Below are 27,040 nucleotides of genomic sequence, written 5' to 3' on the forward strand. Positions count from 1 at the left end.
GCTCAACCTTATTATGTAGACGTAAATGAGGTTTTCCATGCCCTTACTTGCTCATAGGCCATGAACTTGATGGCGGATTCAGGTGCGATCTTTAAGACGTTCATGCCATTTCCTCGCCAGAGAGACCGTAGACCGCCTTCTCGGATCATCTGGGAGAAACCGCTAGCGATGCACATGGTGTTCACACGAGAGGAGTGCACCTAAAAATGTCAGAAAGGGAGTAAAATCGGTGAGTCTATTTGTTTTTAGATACATTTGTGTTTAATATGATGCATTTTATTTTTTTTAATCAATTTTGCTCCCTTGGCCAAAGATCTGAGACACGAAAGTGCTTTGTCAAAGGACAAAAAATAAGCACTTAAACCTGTAATATCATCCAAAGTTCAGCTTTCACTGTTAAGCTGAATTGTAAACTGCAATACACAGGTCATTCATCTGTGGGTTGTTTGATTAACCAGAGACAGTCATTATAACCTTTGAACACACTCGTGCCCTTCTGTCCTATTTCTACAGAAGAACCGCACATGAATTCTGGCTCACCTTTTCCCCATTTAGTCACACACCCCACTTATACAATTCTTTCTAAATCCATTAATTACATTCTACAATTTTGATCTACATCTCAGCAATCCATACAGCCTTAAGTAACAAAGTTAAGTAATGTCATATAAACTGTTTTCTATGCATTTTGTTTTTAATGAAACTCTAAACCTTTTTTTAATACATTTGTATACTTGTGAGAGTAGTCAAATCTGCTAATAACTAAGAATATAATAATACATATAATAGCTTAGATAACAGGGGGCTGTTATTTCAACCCCAAAAATAAACCAAAAAAAAGGACCAACTTGTGTGAAAAATCAAGTACAAGTGCATTATGTTCTAAAAAAGGGTGTGTGTGTGTGTGCGTGTGTGTATGACCAGAGGGGCAAGTCCCTTTTGCATATTCATATTTTCTATACCAAAAGCAAGTTCCTGCAAGTTTTCTTTAACTTAACTTGGAACACAAAAAATTTGGCACCCCTGTTATGCAAGGCAAAACTTTGATTTGATTTGTACTGTACTGTGGCTTACCCCCCACTCCCCCCCCCCCCAATGTTTTACCTGCATAAGAACTTTGAGTCGATCCAGTGGAGCCGTGCAGGTACGAGACACGGCGCCAGCCCCGCCCCCCGCCACAAGGTGCCTCCACCACATCCCTGTTTTCTTCTCCTCTGCAGTGAACTCATCGGGCACCATTAAACTCTCCCCTACATCAAATATCTGCAAAGACAGGTGAGCAGATAAGTCAGCCACATAGCAAAACCTAAATTATACATGCAAGCATCTTTCTCTCCTGTAGTACTTCTAATATCTGGTCAATAATTTCTATAGTAACAGCTCAAACATAAAGAGGACTTGTATGATGCATGCGTCACATCTAATAATTACATTGTCTTGCTTCAGAAGATAAAGTGAACTCATCTGTTAGGAGACATTTACTTAACATCTATATAGATGGAGTCTTCAGTATCTGGACTTTATAAAATGATGCAAGTTTTCAATTTACGGTAACATGATTTTTGTCTTATTAGCTACAACAGAAAGGAAAAAAAGAAACAGTGAGTCTAGTGAGAGATTATAGTAAGTGAGTAGTGACTTTTAAAAATGTGTTTTTAATTTCATTTAATGCTGTAATATGTCCACAAAACAAATTGGCTCGCTATCAGTTGTGTTAAAGTGTATATTAATAAAGTGCTTGTTTTATATATTAATTGCTGGCAGATTACTCCAGTGTAGGCAGAATAAACACATCACCATGTTTTAGTCCTTACTTAAAGATTTTATACAAGCAAATGAGAACTAGGACCTAGGGTCTGTTTCTAAGTGATAATGAAATGCCGGTTTTATCAGAGGAAGATGTGTGCCCAATTATCTGACACGCACATCCCATCAGCTTTCAATTTCATCAGCATTAAAGAACATTTAATAAGCTACTTTTGGTCACAAATCCCAGTATTCATTATATTAACATACTATACAAGTGATATACATTTTTTCACATTTATTTTTATTCTCAGTAAATGTTATGTTGCATAAACTTTCATTTTGCATGGAAACGCATTTTGTCTTTTGTGTTGAAGTAAATGCTCTGTCTGAGGGAGTCTGCTCAAATTAACTGAAGCTATAACAATAGTCTGTGTTTAAATAAAATAAATAAAATAAATAAAAGACCAAATTGAGCTTACTGTTGAATGTTTCCAATACAGGATGATCTCGGGTATGTTGTCTGCAGGGTGAAGCAGGTGGTAGTCCCGCCATTCGTTCCAGTCAATGGTCATTGTCCCATTCTTGTCCATGCTGTTTGCGGGGGAGGACAAAATAAAGAAAGGATTGAAACGTACATTTACTTCCTGTTCCTGCCAACAAGTCAAACAATGCAACGTCTTCCTGAATCCCATTATGTGACATCTTACTCATAGCCATGTGGATGGGAAAACAAGTTAAACATGCATTGAAATTTAAATTCACAACCCTTTTCTTTTCTGATCTTATCTTTAAAGCGCAAAAGCATTTTTACGTGCTTTATTCAAAAAAATTATTCAGCATTAAGCATGTTACTTTATCCTTATACCAGCATCAAATCAGCAAATGAAATAAGCTTGACTAAAAACAAAGAGCAAAGATAATGTGAACGATGTGGCAAGCCAGGCAGGGAGAGAAAAGACAAAGACGGAGAGAGGACAATTTACTTACTAAATTATGGGAGCAAAGACATGGCCCCTCCTAATTCTGAGAAGACACGGCAAAGAGGCGGGGCAGAAAGTGTGTGAGGTGTGAGACAAGAGAGGAACAGGGATGCAGCGGGACGAAGGAGGAAGACAGATCCACAAAACACAAATGTACGCATAAAGAGATTTGCCGATCTTTACAGATTTCCCTGAACATACATGGATATCAAATGTTATAGGTAAATGTTACTACTATTGTTAGTCACTAATGCTTGAGTGGTGTTAAACAAAAACGAAACACTGAGAAACACCATGTTCATCCAAGACAAGAAATGATAAACAGACCTCCTGAGGATTTTCTCAGCCTGCTGCTCGGAGATGTGGACTCCCAGGTCTCTGAGGGATTGCATGATCTCTTGCGAATCAATGCGACCTTTAAAAAAAAAAAAAAAAAAGAGAGAGAGAGAGAGAATGAGAATCTTGGCAATTTTTTTTTGGTTAATAAAATAATATTTTTTGCCACTGCTTAAAGCGATTTTTTTCCCCTCCACAGAATTTGAACACAGGATGAGCAAACAATCCTCACCATCATTCTTCTTGTCCAAACTTTTAAAGACCAGTCGTAGCTTCTTCTCGTGGTCCCTCAGGTAATGCACAAACTCCTCAAAGTCCAGCTGGCCATCCAGGTCCTTATCTCCAGCTTTCACAATTTTCTGAAATGACACAACATGCACAATAAGGCAATTGGATCAAAGGTGAGGAAAACATCCCGTGGAACACGCGGGATTCTGACAGTCACCGAGATAATGGATTTTGGAGAGCTGCTGCCATATGGGATCTGTTTGACCAAGGCTGCTTTGAAAGGTTTGCACCCCATCACAGCCATTAAGACTGTTTGTACCCAGTGCAATACAAAGTTCATTAAGCGGAAGAGCCTCAGTCTTTCAGGAGCTGAGTGCTTCAGAGGGGTTCTGGTTTTGAATCATTGAGTTTAAAGAGCTTGTGGAATAAACACGACCGTAGATGGAGAATTATTAATGTTTAACTTCATATTTCACCAGGTGAATGACATCATTATGCTTATATACATGTTTATTTAGCTCTTACTTGGAATGTGCTATTGTTCCAAGAATGTAAATGGCTCAACTATTTAATGTGAACCTCTATCAATTCACCTTCCTGAGACGGCAACCTTGATGCAGGCATTCCAAGAATTTACAGATCGCCTTTTATATTTCAACTTTATCTTTTTTATTTTGTGTTGAGCTGAGATTTATACAGGAGATTCCTTGATTAGCACTTTCACAGACCTGTTATCAGCCGTGTTCACATTGTGTTTCAGGTGGCCTGTGAAGCATTGTGCAATTAACGAACCAATGAACCCTAAGAGCTAAAGGCACTCGGCAGAAATACTCTTCTTTGAACTATTAACTTTTTATCTTATAAATGTAGACCCACTAAGCTTGAAGATGAATGATGAGCAGTCTTGAAAATGGGGCTTGGTGTAATAGTAAAATGAAGTAAACAATAACCAATACAACTGTACATTTTACATAACATAGACATTAGAGACATTTTTTTTTTACTATTCATCCATTTACAATTCAACTGCAAGCAAAAAAAAAATAAATAAAATCTAATAATCATTACCGTTAAAAATTATTTGTCTAAAGTCTTAGATAGGACACATTGTTATAAACCTACAGAAAGCAAGCCTGCAGAGTCAAGATGAAGGCACAGTCCAAAAGGTTATAAATGTAAGAGATGGGGAGGTGAGCAGGGCTTACAGAGTATGTCAGTTAATACCAGCGAATTAATACCACCAAACTCGTATGTCGATTGGGTAATTTGCGACATTTATTCGAAGATGGACTGCTCTTTTTATATTCAGCATATATTCATAACTTGTTGCTTCGACTGCGTGATGGTTTGCACGTCTACATTAAATAATTATCACAGTGGAGACCATAACAAGAACTGAGCCAGGGTAAATGTACAGAAGTGAACTGTTAATTGACTGCAATACTGGGTTTCCCTCTTGTCATCACTTGATGTATACTTAAAAAGCTGATCAAGTCTCCACGCCTTACTGAGATCAATATTTAATATAATATCTGGGCTATTATAATAATTTAAAACACTACAGAACCAAATATGTGCGACATAAACTAGTTTTCACATGCTATTGCAGTAACATTAAGCTATAAGCAGAAGAAAGCTACAGACTACCACATGTTATATCATTTAAGACCTTCAGACTAGTGCTGCCAAATTAAGCTCCTGGATCACATTAACACTCTTACATTCTGAACATACAAGACCAGAGCTGAACACTACTAGGTTTCATACTACAGGGTGTCCAAAAAGTCTCTGTACAAAGTAAAACACAACTATTTCTAAAAACACAAACCCCTAGATAATTGCCATTTCTATGCAAAATCACACGCAGGCCTTTTTTCCCCCTCAGGATGAACTTGTGTCATCACATCTGGTGATATGCGTGCATTATGCAAGTTAACTTTTGTGAATCGATTCCTTTAGATGATCTTTGTGCTGTATATCTTTTTTTGGCACACCACATCATTGTACTATTGAATATGCTTTTCTTTTATCAGATGCATTCTTAAGTTCTACCTTAAAATATTTAATATTAATATGAATAAATATGAAACATTTTGCTAAAATTTTTACATTCTCTATGTTGAGTGTTTCAGGACACTCTGTACTCATTTGCCGATGTTGATAAGGCACATTAAGTCCAGGTCGGACAGTGCCCTAACACACTGACAAGTGGGTCAAGGTGACGTCAAGATCAAGGTACAGACAAGAATATAAGAAGAAGAAAAAAGCCCTCTGAACAAACTGTGCTGATCTCTTAAACAATTACATGGTGTTACAATAAGCAGGAGTGTAAGGATTTATGTAAACATGCTGCAGCAGATGAGCTCCATTAACAGAATTAGAAGAAACTGTGACTTGACATATTTTTATTTATTTATTTTTTTAAATAAGTTCCTATGTCTGTGCACCAATTAATTTCTATTCAAGGTTCAATAGTTACTTTGGCGAGAACAATCAAATTGTTAATTTGTTAATAACAGAATAGTCCGTATAGTAAGGATCAGGACACATTTATAACATAACCATTAGCATGGAAACGCTCACTTGCTCACTCATTGTCACTGATATCTGGAGCCCATCTCAGGAGACATAGGGCATGAGGGGTATGTCCTGGGTACACCCTGGACAGGGTGCCAATGCATTGCAGGGCACACACACATACATACAGTACTCATTCACACACTAATAGTGATTTCGGAACATGTCTCCAAGAGAACTAAATTGCATGTCTTTGGACTGTGGGAGGATACCAGAGTACCCAAAGAAAAAAAACAAAACCACGAGGAAGAAAAAAATAAAGATTTTTTTTTTTTTAAAGGCAAACTCTATGCACATAGCCCCCGTAGATGCAAAGCAACCAGGTCCTGGATTAATGCTGTTAATCCAAAGGATCCTGATGGGACTGTAATCTGATTTGGTACAGGAATAGAGTTGATCTACACTCATGACTAAACACAGGTAATCTGGATTATCCTAAATGCCATCATCACCACCATCAAGTGGAATAAGTGAGAGTCTAAGCATCATAGAGACACAGAGGAGAAAACATGCGTGTGTAAAAAAAAAAAAAAAAACATGTAAAAACTCAACAAACAACCAGAAAGTTTGGTACATCCTAGGTATGTGAAAAGTAAAATCAAAGGAGAGATTCAGAAATAGAGGTTTGAATGAGTTTACCTGTCTCCACTTCCGGTATGTGTTAAACTCCTGAGACGGAAGAACCAAACTCAGTTTGAACAGAGGATTCAGCGCCGCCGGTAAACTGTTAGACTCGAAATATTCACATTCTGTCGGGAGCGAATCGGACACAGGCACGGACAGACAAAGGCACAACATTTCCGGTAAAAAATAAAATAATAATACTAATAAATAACCGATTAAATAGACGTTGATAATAAATAAGTTCAGAACCGCTCTGCGGAACTGCGCGTGAAACAGAAAGCCGGCGCGCGCACCGCCCTATTTAAAGCAGCGTCATAACCCCGCCCCCCGACGCGTAGGGAAACCCTGACGATTGGCTTACAGCGTAAACCCTCCTCTCATTACGCACTCGTTGGCGGACCTCGCTCCCCGCGTGCTCTCATTACGTCGAGGGCGCTCAATGGCTGCTTCGGCTTCAAGGCGTTCCTGGTGTCGGATTTTACACGTTTTACGGGAAGAATGATGTCAAGCTCGTGCTAGAACAGTTTGGCCTTTTTTGTACAAAAAAAAATAAAAAAAAATTCCACGCACATATCTATATCGCAACATATTTAGAAGGAAGAAGCTACTGATATTCACTGCTATTATTAACACAAACATTATTAATTAAAATCAATTTATCAATCATACTAAATAGCTAATTAACAGTATAAATACCACAAATTATAATCTATACTATTATTCCCACTAATACGTATTAATTTTTACAAATATTCGTCCTCAGTATACTGTTATGGCCAAGATTGTTGTCCTGAGGACACTGGGTGGGCTGGGAATATGACCTTTAAGTGACCCCACAACAAAGCATGGCATGGCCCCCTCGAAGAAACATTTAGGGGTGATAATCAATTTTATGCAGACAATTCACACAGACAGATGTGTTTTTGGTTGTGGAAGGAAACCAGAGAGCCTGGACCAAGCCTACATGGACAGGGAGAGAACATGCAAAACTTCAGTCAGTGTGGGGTTATATGGCTCTAATTCGGCGTAGCCACAAAACGTCAAGGTGAGTGCTAGAGTAAATCACAGCCACGCTGATGATCAATACAACATTCAGCCAGGTACCAGAATGCTGCTTGACCAATCAATTTAACTGTTTTATAGTTTATACTGCCAGACTGAATGAAGTTATTTAACTTTAAGTTAAATAAAGGTCTGTAATAAATGTCTTTATCCTGGAATATGGCTGTGCCATCAGGGGAAAAAAAAAAAAACTCCATTACATGTGATACTGTATGTATATATAAATAATATACTGATTCAGTATATTCAGGTCATCAGCTGACTTTATTTTATTGCTATTTAACATGAATGAGCCTAGAACTAACCAACTGCAGCTACCCCAGATCATAATGTCTCCAGAGGTTTGTACAGTGGGCACTATGCATGATGGGTGCATCGCTTCATGCGCTTATCTTTTTACCCTGATGCACATATAGCTTTGGAATAGGGTCAATCTGGACTCATCAGACCACATTATCGTTTTTTCTATTGCTCCAAAGTCCAATCTAGTTGCTCCTTATCAAATTCAAGCTTTTTTTCTGATTAGTCCAAGAAGTGTTTATTTTCTGGCCACAGAGCTGTTTTGTGTCAAGGCTATGAGTTCTCATCACATTATGTGCATATTGAAATGCTTTTACTTTACACTATTAATCATCTAAAGTGTTATATATATATATATATATATATATATATATATATATATATAAAGAAAAAGTTATTATATATATATATATATATATATTAGTTATTTTCTTTGCTTGTGGCAGCCCAATAATTTGACCCTACTAAAATGGTCACTTTTTCTGGCACGATAGTGTAAAATTTTATGTGCACAGTTTTAAACTCCTAATAGAATTGTTCAATATATTGCATGGAAAAATGTTAGTCCTTGTCTGTGTGACCCATATGACCAAATTAAATACATAAGGAATAATGAAGCAAAGCTCTATATACACATGCTGCAGCTCGTCACGCCAAACTAATCAAGCCTCAACCTGAGTCATGTTCTGAGAAGTGTCCTTTCTGTTCTACGAAAGACCCGGACACACCTCACCTGAAATTCTTGCATACGTGTGTTTGTATAATTTAAGACCCTAGGCAGCAAGTTGACCTTTCTCCTTGTATCACTTGATTGGGCACATCACCATAAACATTATATATTTATAATACTGGCATTAATCTCTCCATAGATTCTAGATGCAGACAGATAACCTTTATCGCGGCCCAACATAAAATACATTTTTTAATTATCTTTTAATCTTGTTTGCTAAATATGAACAAAATCTTTTTAAAACTTTTTTTGTTTCTGTAATGTAACGAAGTGACCGTGATACTGCGCTATTTTAATCTCTGCTCATTCAGAAGCAAAATGAAAACAATGAATGAGTGAGTAATATTTACAGTGACAAGCAGATGTTGACAGAAAACAGGCTGTAAACTTGTACTTTTGTTGTAGAAAGCACGTCTAGGTAATAATGCTACTTGTTTTAGATGTATAAACAGGTAAGTGTAAAAGTGAGATTTCTTTATTGAAAACTAAAATTAGGTAAATGAATTTGACTGGGAAAGGTACAGGCAGCGTAACACGATCCACTTTTATGCAATATGTTACACGGCAGTATCTGCACTGGACGTTTAGCACTTGAGAATGTGAGAACATGTTACATAATATGTCCCTTAGTAGGGATGAGAATGAGATTGCTCAGTCTTAAACTGATTATAGTGAACATCGCAGTATATTTCTATTTGTACAGTATATTTCTATTTTCAGTTTCTATTTTTAGTTCTATTTTTCCTAGTTAAATTTTATTTTATTTTTTAATTTAAATTTTCTATCGTATTTCTTTTATTCATATTTATTACTTATTATAAGCTGTAAATTCTCTTTTTAAGGTCACTGGCGGTCGTGTAAGCATTTCACTACATTTCGTACTGTGTATGACTGTGTATGTGACAAATAAAATTTGAATTTGAATTCCATTTATCATCTTCACTTTATTCTTGTTTCTCCTACAACAGTGTGAAATGTCCACACCTTGCTTGGAAAAAAAGACAATTTTGCTAGTTAGGCTTTGCAGATCACCACAGTATTTAAATATACAATATAAACATGGAGATAAATGTAAATATAAGTTAATTCCCATTGCCTTTAAATATGTTCCTTAATGTGCATAGTTTCTAATTAAAAAATTATCAAAACATCTGGTTACTTGTTTAACAGCAAAATGCAGCCATATATAGGAGTCACGAGTGCTAAAAAGTACTCTAGTACTCTCACCTTTAAGCTGGCAGTAAAGTCTGGTGGGCCCAGGAAACTGCGCCAAGCTGAAATCTGAATCGTAACATTCTGTCCTGGTACATTTAAACGAGCCTGGCAACCTTTACTTCAATTAAAAGCATGTTGTGGACCAGATTTGATGTTGACACGGTGCCTCTGGTTATTTAATAACGGAATGGCATGGAATGGAATAGACTTTTTGTGCAGTGATTGATTTTTGAGCAAACTTTTTATTTTTATGTCATGGTGCCCATTTACCTTTAAAAGTTTACCCGATTCATTTCAGGGTTATGAAGGTCAGGGGAACCTTTTACAATACCTAAATCTGAACTGGTTTGATGACAGAGATGGCTACTGGAAATGGAACCGAGCCAAGGTTCATCTTTCAAAACAGATTATACTAGTAACTATTCCCGCATAACCATGATGTGCGCTAAAACTCATCAGCCAAGTCATTTCCCTCCAAGAATTCCCTATATATATATATAATATTTTTTTTAAATAAAACATTCGTTTTACATTCTGATTTTTCTCCTAATTTAGTTGTATTTTTTCACCTTTCTGGTTAAGACATTCCCTTGTTGGCAACAGCTACGGACCAGGCACGTGTTGACGAGGCAACACGTGCTTCCTCTGACCAGGCACTAACATATACAGCCAACGACTGCATCTTTTCAAACTACTGACCTTTGTCAATCCACTGGCGCATTGTTAGGGAGGGGAATAACACACCCTGCACTATCTGCCCCTTCCACGTGCATAAGATCTCAGACATGCATGGTCATGTGTCACAATGTGATGCGCATCGAATGAGTGTACTGAAGACTTAGAGCAGAGTACAGTGATGAGACTGTAGAATAGTCCGAATGTTGTTGTTTTTTTAAAGAAGGCTGTACGTCCGTGGAGCCATTCCCACATGTTTGGGCCATTATGGGAGATCCTGGGAGGCCAGAGTTTCAGAAGTGAAGCAGGCATCTGAACTATCTTGTTGGCATCCAAGCACTATTGAAACTGTGGGATGAGTGCATTAGTGTTGCAGGGAATTATATAAAGAAATAAAGAGTTTTTACGCTTATGACTGTGCTCTGTCATTTTTCACAATTAAAAGTCCCAGTTTAACTCATTTACTACACACATGCACATAATTTTTTAGCCTTTGGGGTGGTCAAAGATATACAATGTTAAACAATTACAAATTTCTTAATATAAAACAAACTGTTTCATGTTCTAATGACTAAAGGAATCAGCCTTTTTGAGTCAGATTACATGGCTCATGTATGATGATATAACTTCAATACCCTGATCTTACCAACTCTTGCAAATCATGCTTGATTAAATTATAAATAAATATTTATTATATGAAAATATTATATGAATAAATGTGTATGTTGTGTTATGTGTCTTGCACGAAACATTTTAGACAGCTAGCTAAGCACAAGTAAAACTGCCCGCGTTATGATCCAAGTAGGATATTTGCAGCTGAACCGCAACCAGAGTAAACGGATGAAACTTCCATGAGGTCATCACAGCAACTTTGTATTTTGGTTGTTTAGTTTTATTACATTTGTTTTCATTATGCTTTATAATTAAAAGTTCAATTATCTATAAGTTTAAAAAAGTTCACAAACATTTAAGTTCATTAAGTTAAGATGTTTTTGTATTTTTGATGCATTATGTGTTTTGAAAGATGGAAACTCAACGAAACCAGCAGTACCTGCTGAAGGTCCTTAGGAGGCGCTACAAGTATCAGCACTGGGGTTTTCTTTGCTGGCATCGGGTCATTTTCCTGCTTTCCCCCACCTGAACCTGTCAGCATGCTGTCTTCCTTTTGCCTGGCATTTACAACATTTTGATCATTCTCCTTGGTTGGCGATGATCCTGAGAACCACTGGCGCACAGATGACCACATTTCCGCCAGCATCTTTAATGAGATGCTCCAGAGAATCGGGTTTCCTCCTGTGGACGTGTCAGTGTGGGAAACGAAGACGTAACTTTTCCTAATTGAATGACGGGGCTGCTTCTCTGTGTTTAAACGGGCTGAGCTTAATCTTCTACGCATTCATAGATGCCCGGGCCGACTGAGAGTGGGTCAGGAGGATGAGGGCATCTGAGGACACCGGGAGACTGCAGCTTCCTCAAAATTTACACAAACATCTCAAAAAATAAGCAGTCTATAAAGTCTATCAAATAAATAAAAAAAAAAGGCCTTTTTAATTCAAATCACTGCCACAAAAGCATCTTATTAATAAAAAAAAAAAAAAGCCCACCAGTGCAAAAAGTGTACATTCTTGTTTGGTGGTCAATGAAAGATTAAAAAGTAATCCTCACACTGTCTGTGAACGAGAGATGAATAACAATACGTCTCTTTTTCTTTCTGTGTCTCTGCAGCTGCTGCCCCTGGTCAGTCCCACGCTATCCACCTCTACAGCCAGCAAAAAGTGATGCAGGTTGGATTAAAAAAAAAAAAAAAAAGGCTGTACAAAAGCTGCAAGCTCACTGCAGCCCTACTGCAGCTAATCAGAATCCAGCACATTGCCGAGTCCTTCCTTGAGAGCTCCTATACAGCCAGTAAGAAGCCTGCAGACTGATGACTAATAGATCGATCTATGGATCAGACCATTCAGCTATGTGCAAAACTGCTGACATGTTTTTTTTCTCCCTTTTTTCTAAAACGGTCCTCTTGTCTTTCCCCTTAGTCATTCTGTCATTGTGAGGATCTCCATGGAAACTCCATGCAGACAAAGACATTTACACTGTGCATGTGTGTGCGCACATGCATGTGTAGATAAATTTTATTTAAGAGGAAATAATAATAATAGTAATAATAATACTTTTTCTTTGCACATAAATGGTTTTGAGTGCTAAATTAATTATCACTCATAATCTTACGAAATGCACATGGTTTTATATACATTTTAACATTTATATTTTTATACGTCTACATTTTAAAACTAGTCGTTTACATTCCACAAAGATTCAACAATCATAACCAGCTACAGTGAATCAGGCCGAGTAATCCTCACATACCAGAGTCAACCTCAACAATGTGAACGTCATAGTAATTAAATCACATTTCCTGTTCCACAATTGTACTTCTGACCATTAGCACACGGTTTCCTTTTAAGGTTTGTACAGGGAGTTTTCCCTTGCCACAGTTGGCCTCTTGCTCTCGCTCATTAGGAACAAACTGATAAAGAAAAAAAATGCAATCAGTATTTTCATTTCTCCATAATGGCAGTAGGTAAAAGTGCCATACAAATGAAACAGGATAGAATTTTGCAGTAACAAAATATTTTGTTTTTGTTTTTTACAGACATCAGAGATATCCCCTTATTATGGTAAGCAACAAAAATATCCAAATAATGTATAACTCATATGACCCACATGTGCCACCATTTTGTAATATTTTGCCCCCACAGGAATTTCCAGCAATACAACACTGTCTCTTGCTCAGGACAGGACAGGACAGGACAGGACAGATGGAGGAGGGGAGCAACAGAAGTGTGAACAGCCATAAATTTGGCACATGCGGGATGGACGAGAATCAAAAAAAGAGAAGGTCTGAAGGGCAACAACTGAAATAGAGTTTATACAGTGGGGCAAAAAAGTATTTAGGCAGCCACCAATTGTGCAAGTTCTCCCACTTAAAAAGATAAGAGAGGCCTGTAATTTTCATCATTGGTATACCTCAACTATGAAAGAAAAAATGAGAAATAAAAACCAGAAAATCACATTGTAGGATTTTTAAAGAATTTATTTGCAAATTATCATGGAAAATAAGTATTTGGTCAATAACAAAATTTCATCTTAATACTTTGTTATATACCCTTTGTTGGCAATGACAGAGGTCAAACGTTTTCTGTAAGTCTTCACAAGGTTTTCACACACTGTTGCTGGTATTTTGGCCCATTCCTCCATGCAGATCTCCTCAAGAGCAGTAATGTTTTGGGGCTGTTGCTGGGCAACACAGACTTTCAACTCCTTCCAAAGATTTTCTATGGAGTTGAGATTGGCTAGGCCACTCCAGGACCTTGACAATGTGATTTTCTAGATTTTTTTTATTTTGTCTCTCATAGTTAAGGTATACCTATAATGAAAATTACAGGCCTCTCTTATCTTTGTAAATTAGATAACTTTCACAATTGGTGGCTGAGTCAATACTTTTTTGCCCCACTGTATATCTCTGTGATACTGATCGTAAGGTTGAGGGTCCAAGCCCCAGCACCACCAAACTGCCACTGTCGAGCACTTGAGCAAGGCTTATAGAGAGTGAGCTATAAGCTTTTTCGCTACAGGGTTACAGGGGGGCCTGGAGAATATCCCAGGAGACTTTGGGCACCAGTCCATCATGCCCACACTTAAACGTCATCTTTAGACTGTGGGAGGAAACCCACCAAGCACGGGAAGAACATGCAAATTCTGCACACAGACCCAAGACAGGAATCGAACCCCTGACCTTGAAGTTGCGAGACCACAGTCCTAACCACCACACCACATTAAAATTTATATACATATATATGCAGAAAAAAGGGCACCACACTATGATGTCACTGAGCGTGCTGTCCCACAGGAAGTTAACAACCACTTTTTTTGGCATAAGCGTAAGGCATGGTCTCAGCTGACCCGTTTAAGATATCAAAAATCCCTCTGCAATTTTGCATCCTCAAAGTCTTTAGACATAGGTCCAGTTTGGTGGCAATCGAATAAATTCCCTAGGAAAAGTGTATCGAATTTCTTCAAGTGCGTTTTTTGCAAATGACACAAAATAACTGACTTTCTGTTGAGTTGAGCCCATGACAAGCATGGTAAGATGTTAAGACCTCAAAAAAGCCCCAAATTGTGGAGGAAAAAAATTGTAGGAAAACAATAGGGCTCTTCACACACTATGACGACATAGGGCTGATTTCATAGTGCTTGGGCCCCACTGTGAACAGAGCATGTACTAAAAAATTCAGACTGAGAATTAGCAATCTGGTCAATTATTTTTACTTCTTTTATATTACTATTTCCAGCCCCTGGTACGCTTTTTGTGGGAAAGGGTTTTGCTCTCCACAGGGTTTGACAGCTTTGGCTAATAGATGTTTAAGCCCCATGTTTTACACTCTTCACTGACTCTTCACACGGATTGCCTGTTCACAGACGCTTATGTAACAATAATTGTACCTTGGCTGAGTCATTTCAGTAACCCACAGTCCAGGTCAGAGGGATTTTTTTCTTCCAAAACATACAATATGACAATACAGCCTTTTATAAAAAAAAGTTCAATGGACATGGTTGCCCCCTATTGGCTTTTTTACCGCTCTACATCACTTCTCAAAAGTGCTAAATGACAAATTTCTAAGAATTTTTAATGCATTATTCATGCGTAACTCACACCTCTGTTGTCTCATACAACAAATATTCTCCTGTTTTACTCATTAAATTAACAGCAACACTGTAGAGACCTATGTCTGGGTCTAAACACCTTCAGACTCTGCACTGCTATACTAGTATTATAAAAAATTATACAGGTTAGACACAACTTGAAACTCAGACATCAGAACGAATTCAGAAAATATTCTCAATTCCTTATAGAGCATAAAGGCCCATGAAAAAACATGCGTAACCATAAAAATTTAGTAAGGGCATCATCTTGTGCATATTAGTGGCATGTCAAAACAGACTTCAACTCAAAGAACACATTTGCACAACTTACTATGCACGAGTACAACATGAAATGATGACATTCTTCTGCCGAACTGATTTCTGCCGTCCAATCTGCGCAGCTGACACTAAAGACGCCCTCCACTTTGGGGCACCAGCTGTGGATTGAATCCAGTGAGAATTCTGTTTGACTAAGTAAAAATATTTAAGTGAACTTTTTTTAATGTTGCTGTCACATGAACATGAAAAATACAGCTAAAACTGGGTTCTTGAGCTTCCAAAGTGGCACAGAAGAAAAGTTTTCACCGAGTTACTGACATTCAAATTCCAGCAGTGCTGCAGCTACAGTGGTGTGAAAAACTATTTGTCCCCTTCCTGATTTCTTATTCTTTTGCATGTTTGTCACACAAAAGGTTTCTGATCATCAAACACATTTAACTATTAGTCAAAGATAACATAATTGAACACAAAATGCAGTTTTTAAATAATGGTTTTTATTATTTAGGGAGAAAAAAAATCCAAACCTACATGGCCCTGTGTGAAAAAGTGATTGCCCCCCTTGTTAAAAAATAACTTAACTGTGGTTTATCACACCTGAGTTCAATTTCTGTAGTCACCCCCAGGCCTGATTACTGCCACACCTGTTTCAATCAAGAAATCACTTAAATAGGAGCTACCTGACACAGAGAAGTAGACCAAAGGCACCTCAAAAGCTAGACATCATGCCAAGATCCAAAGAAATTCAGGAACAAATGAGAACAAAAGTAATTGAGATCTATCAGTCTGGTAAAGGTTATAAAGCCATTTCTAATGCTTTGGGACTCCAGCGAACCACAGTGAGAGCCATTATCCACGAATGGCAAAAACATGGAACAGTGGTGAACCTTCCCAGGAGTGGCCGGCCGACCAAAATTACCCCAAGAGCGCAGAGACAACTCATCCGAGAGGCCACAAAAGACCCCAGGACAACATCTAAAGAACTGCAGGCCTCACTTGCCTCAATTAAGGTCAGTGTTCACGACTCCACCATAAGAAAGAGACTGGGCAAAAACGGCCTGCATGGCAGATTTCCAAGGCGCAAACCACTTTTAAGCAAAAAGAACATTAAGGCTTGTCTCAATTTTGCTTATAAACATCCTAATGATGGCCAAGACTTTTGGGAAAATACCTTGTGGACCGACGAGACAAAAGTTGAACTTTTTGGAAGGTGCGTGTCCCGTTACATCTGGCGTAAAAGTAACACAGCATTTCAGAAAAAGAAAATCATACCAACAGTAAAATATGGTGGTGGTAGTGTGATGGTCTGGGGTTGTTTTGCTGCTTCAGGACCTCGAAGGCTTGCTGTGATGGATGGAACCATGAATTCTACTGTCTACCAAAAAATCCTGAAGGAGAATGTCCGGCCATCTGTTCGTCAACTCAAGCTGAAGCGATCTTGGGTGCTGCAGCAGGACAATGACCCAAAACACACCAGCAAATCCACCTCTGAATGGCTGAAGAAATCAAAATGAAGACTTTGGAGTGGCCTAGTCAAAGTTCTGACCTGAATCCTATTGAGATGTTGTGGCATGACCTTAAAAAGGCGGAACCCCTCAAATAAAGCTGAATTACAACAATTCTGCAAAGATGAGTGGGCCAAAATTCCTCCAGAGCACTGTAAAAGACTCGTTGCAAGTTATCGCAAACACTTGATTGCAGTTTTTGCTGCTAAGGGTGGCCCAACCAGTTATTAGGTTCAGGGGGCAATTACTTTTTCACACAGGGCCATGTAGGTTTGGATTTTTTCCCCCCCAGAATAATAAAAACCATCATTTAAAAAATGCATTTTGTGTTTACTTGTGTTATCTTTGACTAATAGTTAAATGTGTTTGATGATCAGAAACATTTTGTGTGACAAACATGCAAAAGAATAAGAAATCGGAAAGGGGGCAAATAGTTTTTCACACCACAGTATCTGCGGTGGGGAGTTCAACAAGAAAAACTGCTCATCTTCCATGGAAGGAGCTTGTGCATGCAGAAAATGCGTAAACATAAGCTCAGAGCAAGCATGTGAGAGCTTTCACTCTCCTCTAGCTATCATGCAATGAACAGAGCTGGTGCCTGGGAAATGTTTAAATAAGAGGGAGAAGAAACAAAAAGATTATTGCTTGTGAAACGAAGATGAACCAGGTTGATAAGATCCGAACCAAGAGCAAGACCATAAATAACAGGAATGGTGTGGGTTAACACGAAGTTGATGGTGTGAATTCAAAGTAACATTCCACCCCTTATATGAATCAGTAGTTTCTAAGAATCAAGCTAAATACATTAGTTATGATGGGGTTTAATCGAGTGGAAGTGTTTTTCTGACAAATCTGGACTAATCTGGGTAGGGTCAGGGCAAACAACGTGGAAGAATGAGTCAGGGCAATAAATATGAACTTATAGTGCTTACTCACAGCGACTCTGTTACATAATGACAACCTGGTTAGCTGAAAAACACAGTCTGTTTTCTTAATGAATAAGTAGCATGCTAACTTGCAAAATTATAGATGTTGATGAGTGTCGAGGAGAAGACTGTTAACTGGGTTCAGACTGTCCATACTGTAATAATATATAGATAAAAGCATTTAAACGGGTTGCAACTTTGAGCTTCATCCATACTGTACTCCACACACAATGTCATCTCTGTAACATGAATTGTGTTTTAGGGAGTCATTGGTTACATTTGGACAGCTTATAATGTCCATATACAAGGTGACACAAAATAACGGGAATTTTTGAAATGCGTAATATAGCGACATCACACACTGCACGACAATCAATGGAAGCTGTGCGAGAATTGTTCAGTAACCGTGTGATCTCAAGATTTGGTAACGTTCCCTGGCCCCCAAGATCGCCAGATTTATCCATTCGAGATTCTTTTTTTGTGAGGCTACCTCAAGAGTAAAGAAAACAAAAAACAGAGAATTCGGGATGAAATTCACAGTATCCCAGCTGAGATGTTGCAGCGGTCAATGAGGAATCTCAACAGCAGATTTCAAGAATGTATTCGTACACCTTGGAGGACGCCATCTAAAGGACGTAATTTTTAAAAACTTATAAATTCCATTAATGTTTCGTAAATGGCAAGTTTAAGTTTTAATTACTATGAATAGAATTTATTTCTTTTATCACTTCTAGTTTTATTGGATTGTAAAAAAGTTCCCGTTTTTGTTGTGTCACCTTGTACCATTTACAGCTTATGAGGTGTTCTCTTTGTTGTTTTAATAGAACTGATTTCACAATGATTTTATACGATCGGCTGTTAAGCCACTGATCCCACCAGATCATAGTTGGGAACAGTTGTGATTTCAGACATGGACATTTTAGCCGACTTTAGAGCTCTGCTTATGGTTAAAGCCTACGACACTGCTGGTTAGTATATTGCTGTAAAGTTGCTTTGTGAAACAATATTCAATAGTCACAACAATGTGGTAGGGTTGCCACTTCACAGCTCCTGGGCCTGTATTCACAAAGCTTCTTAAGCCTAAAAGTTGCTCCCAGTGATGAAATTCTTAGAATTCTTAAAATTATGACATTTTCTTAGAATTTCTGCTTAAATTTAGGACTAACTTTTTAAAGATAAAAATGATTCACGGAACATCAAAGCCTTAAAAATAGCTCCTATGGTAAAAATTGTTGAGAGTAGAAAGAAGGATTTTTAAGAGGCTTAAGAGATTCTATAGCAGAAGGCAAAATGCCAACTTGCAAAATTATAGAAAACAAGAAATATTCTCCAAACATGTAACATAAAGCTAAGAGGAAACACTGCTGTACTGTCCAATTTGGTTTTCTTCTTGTTTTACTTCCTTCCATATCTCTTGGATTGTTGGCTACATACCATTCAAAACTTAACTGCAACTTAAGCAGACTGTCCTGCAATCATGTAAATTAGTAAAAGTTGAGCCATTTTGCACCCAACAATCTTCAATGGATTACAATTAATAAAATCAGTATGGTAAATAAATGTAAGAACTTAAATATAGTAAATACTGCGTGGAAATTAGTTGCTTTAAAATTAGATACATTTTTAACATTTGGCTGTTTTAGTAAACTATAAATATTTAATATTTATAAATTAACTATAGATATTTAGCCTATAACAGAAACTTTGCATAAAGTAGCCTCTGTTTATGATTATACAACTTCTTCATATACAAACATTATGATTTTACTGTCTGTTCTATTATTATGTATTATTTTTCACAAAGAACGCATTTTAAAACCTTTACAGAGGTCAGAGATTTTTTTTTTTATCAACCAATCACAGTCCTTGAATTGCTGCATCATTCCTAGCAACGGGGTCAACCACAACTCCTCATTAAGATAAAGGTTTTTGTACTTTCCTTCCTCAGAGTTGCTCTGAGATGTTTCCTAAATTACTTTTAGTCTAGGAGTCCCAGGAAGATACTTGGGTTACTGTCCCAACTGTCCCAAACTCACTAACAATTTTTTCAATGTAAAAACTGATTTTTTTTTTTTGCATAAAAAGCCAAATTCCCCCCCCCCCCCCCCCCACACCCAAGTGGCTACAAATAATAAAAAAACTTTTCTAAAATGCCTCATAATTTCCCCAAAAAGGAAACAACAAAATAAAAAAACCCAGACAGAGTTAAATTAAAAAAAAAAAAAAAGGTATTTCACCATTAAGGAGTACTTTACATAATTCCCTGTATAGCGGTGAAGCGTAAACTTCTGTAGAACTTGTACAGATAATGTCACGCAGTGAGCTCACTGCCTCAAGTCTTATGATGCAGTAAGAAGGAGGAAATTAGTCAGCTTATTGATAGTACAAATAGCCGAGGGCAAAGATCCAGGGACAAAGATATAACACAAACGCCTACACCCAATGCATACCATTGAAGAGGAGGAAGGACAACGTTTTAGCAACTCTTTGGCAATTTTATAGCAATATACTGTACAATGAAGCAATGTCTTCTACTATTTCAGAGACATAACTTCATTAGTGAAAATGACAAAAACATGTGATCTGGCTTTCCAGAACCTCATTTCATTTCCAGCACCGTTTCCATAAAATACCCAGATGACTTATTAAGCAAAAAAAAGAAGGTTTAGGTAATAAGTTAGTTAATTCAATTTAATACAATTTTATTTAATTACATGGTTTAGTTAATTACATTGTGCTCGTCGAGCCTGAAATTAACGCGTCAAGCTTCAACATGTGCAGCTGTGACTGGAATTAAATTTGCAAACTTGGTTCGGGAAAGGCAATCCAAAATATTTTATTTGCAAAGCGTTTGGTTAATCATGTGACAGCAGTTCTCAGGCACCATGACGAGCAGAGAGAGAATGCAGTCCTCCTAAAGCGTTTGCATATGAAAAAGCAAGTCACTTGAGGCACCTCTACTGGGTAATCTGTTCAAGCTCAGCGTGCTACAACTTTCCAAAGTTTTTTAGTATTTCGCTAATAAGGAGAAGAAGTTAAGAAACTAGTTTCCAATCTAAGTTCACCAAACTGAAAGCTATAATCCGACTGATTTCCTGGGTAGAGGCAAACCAATAAGGGCACAGAGCACACTATATTTACACAAACCCCCTGTTTAAAGGCTATTAACAAGTTATGTGTGGTGAGTAAACAAGATAATCTGTTTGTTTGCAGATGACCTGGATGTGATTGATCTTTGCCAGCTTAGTCAGTGAAAAAGGGCTTTTTTTTGTAAAAAAAAAAAAAAAAAAAAAAAGGAAGATTCTTGGTTGAGTCTCTTCCTGGATATGTGCAGTACAAATACGTATCTTGTACTATCTTAACTTTAAGATAGCTGATCTGAAGTAAAAGCTATGAATACTGACCGAGATTCAAACACTCAAATTGTGCTTCATTAAGATTTCCATTAGATTTTCCTTGCCTTACTTTTAGAGGGGGGATATTGAGGATCTAATCATTCTTACTTTTACTTTAGTAACAAGTAAGAATGTGCTGAACAAGTGTATGTAGAACGTTAAAGATGCATGCCCATCTGTTCTGCCCTACTGACTGTTCTTGTTAAACTTCACTTCCTGACAGAAACTTTACTAGATCATAATCTGCTCACAGAGTGGAGATTCCATTTGGATGTTTCTGTTGATGAGTATGATAATTTCTATAGGGTAAAGTTTGATAATTGGGCACATTCCTAAGAAATTTTCTACCATGTATGGGCATCCAAAATGATTTGTGCAACTTGAGAACGTGTACCATACTGTCAAAGTCGCAAATAAACCACAGAAATAAAGATAAAAAAAGTATAAGGCAAAATATATAAATGAGAACTAGATGGCAATGCACATTTTTAAAATACTGCTCTTTAAGTTTTTTTTCCTATACCTAACCTAGGGACAGAAATCACTACAGACCACCCGATACGATATCATTGCGATACTTATGTGGCGATTCGATTAGTATTGCAATTCTGATTTAAAAAATTTTTTAAATTAGATTTTGTTAATATCAAAGAAACTTTAAATTCTTAGCAAATAATTTTCTCAAGCAAGCAGAGTCTGTGAACTTTACAACAGTTTGCATCATGTGATTAGACATTACATAAAAATAAAAAAAAACATTTCAAATCCAGTCCAATTCAGCACTACAGGACGATATAGACCCCAGTACAGATGCTCAGTACTGAGCTGTTATATCCGTACCTGACACACTTGTACAGGAAGTATAATATATATATATATATATATATATATTTTTTTTTTACCTTTTAGATCCTTTTATATCCTGCAAGTTCCTCATCATCATGCAATGCACAGCTCATGGTTGCTTAGCAAGGGCAGAAGCCAAGAAAAACAGACAAAGCAGTTCCCACATGTTTTTACTTTTTTTTTTTGTATTAGGGTTTATTGCTATATCAGCTTCACAGGCTATTTCATGGCAAGATTCACATCAAATATTAAGCTGATTTATTTGAACAAATTTAATATTATGTTATAATGTAAGTGATTTAGAGAGTAGTGGGAAAGTAAAAAAGGATAAAATAATAATAATAGATCCCATTATAGCATGGTCTTGGTCAGAAGAACAAGATTTTATGTTTCATTTTTTAGATAGAAATTATTATTATAGGTAAGAAAAGTTTTTCTGGTTTTGTCTTGCAGAATATGTTTTTATCTTTTTTTTTTTTTGGTTTTTGTAAATCTTGTTCTGGTAGAAATTGTTTTCTTATGGTAGTAAAACTTGGGCAGTCCAAAAGTATGTGTTTTATGGTTAGGGTAGTTCTACAGCGCTGACATTTTGAAGCTTTTTCATCGTTTAATTAATAAGCATGGGTAATATTTGTATGGCCTATACGGCACCTTGTCTATACGACCTAGTTGGGCCTTGGTGGGTTTATTTCGAAGAATTAGTTGTTTTGGTACTCTTCCCATTCTGCTTGCCATTTATTCTATATATCCTAATTTATCAGGGGTTTGAAATCAGAGGGTGGGATGTGACATACGCTAATTGTTTCTGTTTCTGTTAATTGTTTATTTCCCGTTATTCCACTATGTCCTGGAATTTAGTAGAAAACAATATTTTGATGGTTCTTCAGTAGTTGGTTTGCTTGATTAATATATCAGTAATTATTGGGTGATTTGTTTACATAGATTCCAAAGCTTGTAAGCAGGATTTTGAGTCGGTAAATTGTGTATATTGGTTTATGGTAGGGAAAAATGCTTTTTATTTCAAGGACTTGTTGACAGAATATATACGAATGAGTTTCAGCCTTCTTATTATAAGTCAGTTCCAGATTGATAAGCTTTTCCAAGCTCCAAGGCGGTATTGAGCAAAAGTGTGTCTGACTTAGGATGTCCAGATTTATGCCCAAGTTTTCCATGTGAGGTCTGACGCGTATACCGAAAGGTTTGATGTAGTTTGGTCTGACCTCATACAGATGCAAACACAGATGCAAATACGAAGATTGAAATAAAAGATGGAATTTGGGAATTTGTTTTTAACTTTGTTGCATCCTGGAAAGCTTGTTTCAAGTGTCTTATATGAAGAGGTGGTTTATTTGCTTCCAGTATGGGCTTTGAACCGGTGAGGTCCTGAAGGCTCTCAATGCGAGTCTCAGTCCTTGGTGGTTGACAGTGTCTAGAATTTGCAAGTATCATTTTCTGGCGGATCTATACACGATACTTTCGTGTACATGTACATGTGAACGACCCATAACTGTGCATAGCAACACATGGCATACCATCAGTAATAGTACTTACTATACACAATACACTTAGTACACTACATAGTACACTTGCACCTATATAATACGTATACCTGACAAAATAGCCAATTGGAGCATTTTAATCAGCTGACCATCAGCCTCCTTTGAAGGACACTTTTAACCAGCCAACACATCAAACATTCTGTTAATTATTTTTGAGGAAGTGTCTATTGCAGTATATATATATTATCATCATCATATCGACCAGGCCTAAGTTACATCATCAGTGAGTTTTTCAAACGTTGTTTGAAATGCATTCCTTCCATTTCATCAACCTTATGAAATTTTTCATTCTTTTTGTGTTCAGCTGCGACTCCCTCAAAAATTTCACAACCCTCTCCCATTGGACCCCTCAGAAATCGTCCCACAATCATCCTGTTCTGCACTGCAAACCCGCTGCATAAACCATTAGCGTTATTAACATGTTATACGCAAGTGGTCCTAATTATTTTACCCCCATTTGACTGACAGTGGAAAGATTCTCAGTTACAACTGATCACACTTGGTGTGACGACTTAAACGTCAGCAGTAAATGTATGAGGCTTACTACTGGCAAAACAACAAGACAAAGGAGATGAAAAGTAAATAAAATTACAAAGAGCACTGCCACCACTGCCTGTTCATGAGGGCCTTTAAATCACAAGCACCCTTTTCACACAAGTAATGTGCCATCAAGCTGCTTGTAGAGGAGGCGTGATGGATAACATGCTTGTTTGAACATTTGCATGTGCACTTTATGTTGTCCCTTTTGTATTGCACTTAGATGGTTTTCTGTTTTAAAAAATCTGTCTGGTCTCAGCTATAGTCATCTAATTAGGTTTCTTAGTTAGCTAGTTAGTTTTGTTAATTTATGTTGTATGTAGCACCTTGGTCCTAGAGGAACGTTGTTTCGTTTCACTGTGTACTAAACTGTATATGGTTGAAACGACAATAAAAGCCTTGACTTGAACAGCGTTGGCGTCTAGTGTGATGTAGAACATGCGCCAAAAAAACAGTGGATCTGCTGCTTTTAAGACAGAAAGGAAGGTAAACCGAGGGGTTTCTGCTAGAATTTAAATCCCTTCACCAAAGTCACTGCCTCCCCAGGTCACTGCCTATTTTTTAACAATGCTGAAAGACCTGCTGCCTTCGAGTCCCTCCCAGTACTAGAATTGGTTCTTACACCACTGACTCTCACAATCTAGCCCATCATATATAAAACCAAATACATAGAGGTAAAAAAAAATCAATGTTGTTTGATCTTTTAGTGCTAAAACCAGCCCAGTGCTGTCAATTATTGCACTTGAAACATTTAAAAACCAAAACTGGCCCAACTGATCAGCATCAGTCTCAGCTGATCCTTGAGTGCATTGTTTCATACTACGGCATCTGTTCTACTTTGTACAAGATATCTGTGAGTTAGCTCCTGTTGTTTTAAACCTCCTGACGGCATGTCACATGTCACATGTCCCAAAACGTCAAACCCCCGCTCCAAAACCAGGGGTGTTCTCTCTCTTTCACCCAGATCTCGTCTTGCCCCTATCACCAGGTCTGCGTCTGGAATAAAGGTGTGACAACAACCCCCGTTCCTGCCTTTGGCCCTTTCATATTTAATGCTTGAGACGCAACAATAGCACAATCTTCCTGTGAACCGGCTGTGTGTAAAATGAGCTACAGAATAACTAAATCAAACAATTATAAACCTACCACAATTGTTAGATTTTTATTGATTTAGATTCAGAGAATGACCTTTTCCTCAAAGTCTATCTACCTATTTCTGTTTAGAACAACAATGCAATAGTATGAAAACAGTTTATAGAGAACCGTAAAGAAGTCCATTCTAAGAACTGTAATATTTTAAGATTAGGCAGTCATAAGGTAACACAAACCAGTTTTATTAGGTCTAGATCCTTTAACTTATTAAAGAATGACCTTTAAGTAAAGAAACCACCTTAAAGTGGTTCATGCTGAAAGAAAAAAAATGATTTGGGGGGTTTTTATATTTAGAAACTCTTCAGATGTGGTTTTGAAAGTACGTTTTCGAGAACGTGGTGTGCTGGTAAGCATTGTCACCCTGCACCTCCAGGATCTGGAATCTTCTGGGTTTCCTCTGTGTGGTTTAATCCCACAGTCCAAAAACATGCAGATTAGGTTCCCAAATTACCAGTATTGTGTGAACGTGAATGAGCGTGGGAGTGTGTGCATGTGTGTGGGCCCTGCTATGGATTGACACCCTGTCCTGGGTGTACCCCCTCCTCGTGCCCTGAGTTTCCTGAGATAGACTGGAGGCCCCCTGCGACCCTGTATACTGGATTAAGCGGTATAGACGATGAGCGAGTACAAAACATATATACAATGATCATAATTGGCCTCCATTGTCCCTAGTTGGATTACAGAGGTTTCTAGATGGATTAATCTTGTAGGCTACATATCCAGAGAACCTTGTGAGCATGTTAGTTATTTTGTGTTAGTGTGTGTTCATGACACTCACCCTAAGCTCATGCTCGGTGCGATGGAGCCCAAGTTTCTTCAGTCCAATGGTCAGGTCGTTCACACAGATCCCTCCGTCTCTGTTCACGTCCAGGATCTGGAACAGGACTTTGAGGCGATGCTCCTGCTCGGGGCCGCCACACACCCCGCAGACCACATGCGACTCGTCTCTCATAGCTGAAGCCAGAGTATAAACCCCAACATCAACCCCAGTAACACCGCCGCCTGGGTCCGAAACGCGGTACTCCTCGGAGCGGCACTGGCAGAACACGTCGCTGAGAATCGGCGAGACAAACGAGCCCTGTCGGTGCATCATGCGACACAAAGCGCGAGACTCTACCGAAATAAGGAGAACTCTTGAGGAGTTTCAACTGTTAGCGTGTGAAAAAATAAAACAACGCAAAATGTTTCACGGATTTCCGAGAAGATTTAATTCAACTTTTCACAGTCTTGAAAGTCGAAGCGTTGAAAGCTAAGCTAACCGGCTAGCTTTATCTTTACTATTCAACCCTCCGCTCGTTCTGGGAGGAAAAAAAAATATTACTCACAAATATTTGTGATGAGGTAAAACTGTCTGTTTGGATTGTTACAGATCCAATTTATTGTCCATAAGATAGCAACAGAGCTGGTTTATCCGCGATATATAAGCGATATCCGTGTAAAACTGCCGTTGCACGTTACACACACAAGTGATGAGGTGGAGGCTAAGCGCGGTCAGTCGCTAAAACGCCGTTTTCACGAAAATAAGCGCAAAATTCAGATTCCAACAATAACACGCTTATGTCTTATACCTATTCGGTAAAAAATATAAAAAATAAATAACCGTTATTTTTTAACGAAAACCGCCGAATAATACGGTTTGAATGACCAGCCCGCTGACAGCTGATATA

General features: G+C 37.8%; 1 protein-coding gene across 4 annotated transcripts in view; it reads right to left on the reverse strand.

The window, feature by feature from the left end:
* Positions 1–27,040, reverse strand: part of slc25a25b (solute carrier family 25 member 25b) — a 29,418-nt gene extending 2,378 nt beyond the window's left edge. For 2 of the 4 annotated variants that reach the window (XM_053485499.1, XM_053485498.1), the window contains exons 1-6: positions 26,152–27,040; positions 3,298–3,424; positions 3,057–3,144; positions 2,229–2,340; positions 1,105–1,263; positions 48–200 (exon numbers count right to left, since the gene is read on the reverse strand). In XM_053485499.1, coding sequence (XP_053341474.1) covers positions 48–200; positions 1,105–1,263; positions 2,229–2,340; positions 3,057–3,144; positions 3,298–3,424; positions 26,152–26,466 — 954 coding nt within the window. In that variant the 5' untranslated portion in view covers positions 26,467–27,040. Of the gene's footprint in view, positions 1–47; positions 201–1,104; positions 1,264–2,228; positions 2,341–3,056; positions 3,145–3,297; positions 3,425–6,509; positions 6,760–26,151 lie in introns of those variants that run through there. The other 2 variants (XM_053485501.1, XM_053485500.1) reach the window with 1 other exon arrangement.

The sequence above is a fragment of the Clarias gariepinus genome, chromosome 24 (genome assembly GCF_024256425.1).
Source record: "Clarias gariepinus isolate MV-2021 ecotype Netherlands chromosome 24, CGAR_prim_01v2, whole genome shotgun sequence".
Classification (NCBI taxonomy): domain Eukaryota; kingdom Metazoa; phylum Chordata; class Actinopteri; order Siluriformes; family Clariidae; genus Clarias; species Clarias gariepinus.